The following is a 3791-nucleotide window of genomic DNA, read 5'->3' on the forward strand; positions in this document are numbered from 1 at the left end:
GCATTAATGGGACAAAGAAATGTGGTATTATCTGTTGTAGATAATTTTATAGTTTTATCAACTAGACAAGGGAGAAATGTTCACAAGTTGGAATATTCTCTTTGTGAGCTAAATAATGTGATTGAATGTATAAAATAAAATAAAAATATATAAAAATAAATAAATAAATACATATTTTAGTAAATACAAAAAAAAAAACAAAAACGAGCAATTGCTGATGCAACGGCATGGATGAATCTCAGACACAATGTGGACAGAAAGAAGCCAGACACAATATAGTACCTTTTATTTAATTCTATTTATATGAGGTTCAACGACTAGAAAAATTAATCTGTGATCACAGAGGCTAGAACAATGGGCAATGGGAAGGGAGATATTGTTGGAGAAGGGCAGGAAAACCTAGATGCTAGCAATTGTTGAATCTTGAGTTGAGTGATGGTTACATGGATAGAAAATATATGCAAGAATTCATTGACTGACTTCACAATTTGTCTTTTTCAGCAAGTGTGTTGAGCTTTAAATAAGAGTTTTCAAACACAGGGGCCAGATGGTGGCACAGTGAGAACACGGACGAAGCCAGGTTCATATCCCAAAGCCTTCCTGTATATACCAGATGCACGTGACCAAATCTGAGCTAGGGTCCGACTGTGGCATGAAGACCCTGTTGGAAGCCCCTGTCCTTGTAGCTCTCTTTCTGTTTCTGAAGAAATAAACAAGCCAGTTTTAACATATGCATAGCTATTAAATTTCTTTCCATCTCTGTACTCTGCATCACAGGGCCACATAATACCAGCTTCTGGGAAACCTTGAGCCAGTCTGTTCTCAGCCCTGAACTCACCAGGCAGCTGCTGTTCTCCTAAGTGTCAGTTTGCCACTTGAAAGGACATGACCTTGAGAACTTTGTCTATCCAACTCGCAGTAACCCCATTTAATCCTGTATGGACCACAAACACACCTGTTCACATATGTGTAGTATGTGCCTGCTTTCACGCTGCAACAGCAAAGAACAGAGTCATTGCAACAAAGACTGTGTGGCCTACAAAGCCTCAAATACGTCCTGTCTGGCCCTGTTCAAAAAACCTCTGCCATGCGAGTAGGCACGCCTGAATAACATACCGTTTACTTCTGATTTTTCAAGTTTAGGAAGCATGGCATCATGCTGTCACAGAGAGTAGTCTCAAGACGAGTGCATGTTACGTGAGCCGCAGTTTATATGTCCTCGCTGCCATGTGATACTGCATCACGTGAACATGCCACGTTGAACTACTCATTCTCCTGTCGACGGACATTTAGATTTCTCCGGATTGTTAGTCATTGCAGTTCTTTTACTATCACAGGCAGTGCTGCCGTGGGCAGGTTTACACATCCACAGGGGTATCCCTGGGCGTGGGATGGCTGCACCTCAGACATTACGATTTCAACTTCACAAGACAGTACCACATTATTGGTGTGACCCACTGTTTACTTCAGATTGCTTTCAAATGAGTTGCACTAATGAACACCCCACTAGCCCTATGCAAGAAACCTAATGATCCACTACCTTTGCCAATACCTAGTATTATCAGACTTTTAAATGTTTGCCCACCTGAAGGAATAAAATAATATCTCATTATGATCTTGATTTGCATTTCTTAAAATTGGCATTAGCCCTGGATTGACTGATTGATTGATTGATTATTTATCATAGGGCACGTGTACTCACCAGAGATAGACTGAGAGATGGAAAGTGAGAAATCACCCCCTGGGGGCTTGGTCATGCTGCAATCCCTTCTCTTCCATACTCCTGCTGGGATTTTGGGCACACATGTACATGTACATGTACCTGGTAAGACTTTCAAGCTGCCAGATCTGGGATTCAAACCATGGTTGGACATGTGGGAGTTCAGCACCTTAACCATTATGCCATCTGCTGGCCCCAGCCCTGGATTTTTAAACTATTTGAGCCGAAAAATGCCTTTCCTCCTTAAGGTGCCCTAGGTTGGGTTCTAACATTGGCAAAATAAGGAGTCCCCACGAACCAGCAATAGGAACTTCAGTGTACCTGAAAGTCAAATTGAATGTCCATGTATTTTCCAAATCTGCTGGAGTTGTCATTCCGGAGTGTTTTGGCATTTCCAAAAGCCTTAGAATACAAAGTGTCATTCACTGTCATTTAAGTTCAGCATGCTTATCAAATTCCTGATCCCCAATAACATGCTTATTATAAAGGTAAAGGAAGTAGGGAGAAGTCAGGGAGGAGAGCCATAGTTCATCTTCACAGAAGGAACCACTAACTTCGTGGGATTTGATGCCAAACGCTAGTGCTGGGCCTAGGGAAGAGAAAGTAAAACCATCTTCTCCCTAGAAGCCAGTCCAGGCACATATGAGACATGGCCCTGGAGAGATACGCAGGACCCTAGGCCCTGAGTGATCTAGAAGGTATTGTTCACAGTCCCTGGCCCCTATCACCATTCACTTTTTCTTTTTTTTTTTTTTTTTTTTTTTTTTTTTTTTTTGCTATAGGGTGCACGCACTGGCCAGAGAGGAAAAGTAAAAAATCACCCCCCAGTGAGGGAGGGGATGATCACACCACAGTCTCGTCTCCTCTATTCGCCTCTTGGGATTTGGAGTACACACAAACACATGCCTGGTGTGTTTTCAAGCCACTGGATCTGGGTCTTGAACCACACAGTGCCTTAACCAACACACTACTGGCTGGCCCACCCAGTCCCTTTCTCGTATCAAACTCTTTAACTCAAAAGGTCTATTGAAACAATTACTTCCACCATAAATGTCTTCTATAGAAAGAGCCACAAAAACAGGGAAAAATGACTTGTTCAAGACCAGCCAGCAAGTCAGTAAATTTTAATAGTGGATGATAATAACAAAAATAATTTGAATTCAGTAATAAGAAAAATATTAATAAATATGATCACAGTGCTCACTGATTCTGCTGTGTTCTTTCTGCATGCATCTCTAAATTTAATCCTCAAAACCTCCTAAGAAGCAGGTGCTGTGAGCAGATCCATTCTATAGATGGGGAAACAGGCTCTGGGGTTTGGAGAGGCTTGCTGAAGCTTGCTGATGCTTGGCCTCCTTTCAGGATGGCCGGGCTTACTTCAAGGCCACGTCCTTAACTAGGACACTCCCCATGAGACTTCTTTTTGTAACAACCTGCTCATCTTAACTAAATGGCCTCCCTGGCATTCCTCCACCTTGGGCCTCAGAGATTACTCACCTCCAGCACGGGGTTGGAGAGTAGCAGTCTGTCACGGGCTACTTGTAGTGACTCGGTCATGGGGCAGGTCACCGCAAAATACTGGAGAATCTTCTTGGAGGCCTCCGTCTTCCCCGCCCCGCTCTCTCCAGAGATCAGGATGAAGTGGTTATTTAGTTCAGAGCACATCATGCGGTAAGCGTTGTCAGCTATGGCGTAGCTGGAGAAAGAGTGGGACAGGGACAAGTTGGTTTAATGCTACCTCCCTTGGCTTGGACACCCACAGAGCAGGACAAAGTACCCTGCCTCCAGGAAGCCACATCTGGCTGTGGCACAAGGACAGTGAGCTCAGACAGACCTCCCACCATTACCCATTGGCCAATCAATCATCACGTGTCCTGGGTAGCAAATTCAAATAGAACTCAAGTAAGAATTTCAGCAGTAATGAAAATATTTTTCAAAACCTACCGAATTAATTTTTTAAAAACTCCGCCAACATTTCTTTACGCTAAGCCAGATATGGTTTAAATCTCATCCCCAAGAGCTGTTCTACTAATGGTGAATGTAGGTGGAAAGACCATCTTGCCTAAGTATT

The 3791-nt window shown here is 43.0% G+C and overlaps 1 protein-coding gene across 1 annotated transcript in view; it reads right to left on the minus strand.

Annotated features, from left to right (window-relative positions):
- The window catches only part of LOC102485929 (unconventional myosin-Ih), a gene marked incomplete at its 5' end in the record, with an annotated part of 51524 nt that extends 48108 nt beyond the window's left edge, over positions 1-3416 (minus strand). Inside the window, 2 exons of the mRNA XM_006171227.3 lie at positions 2042-2122; positions 3218-3416. Of these exons, the coding sequence (XP_006171289.1) occupies positions 2042-2122; positions 3218-3416 (280 nt within the window). The remainder of the gene's footprint in view (positions 1-2041; positions 2123-3217) is intronic.
- Positions 3417-3791: the final 375 nt, after the last annotated feature.

Source organism: Tupaia chinensis, unplaced genomic scaffold (assembly GCF_000334495.1).
Source record: "Tupaia chinensis unplaced genomic scaffold, TupChi_1.0 Scaffold149491_1, whole genome shotgun sequence".
Lineage (NCBI taxonomy): Eukaryota > Metazoa > Chordata > Mammalia > Scandentia > Tupaiidae > Tupaia > Tupaia belangeri.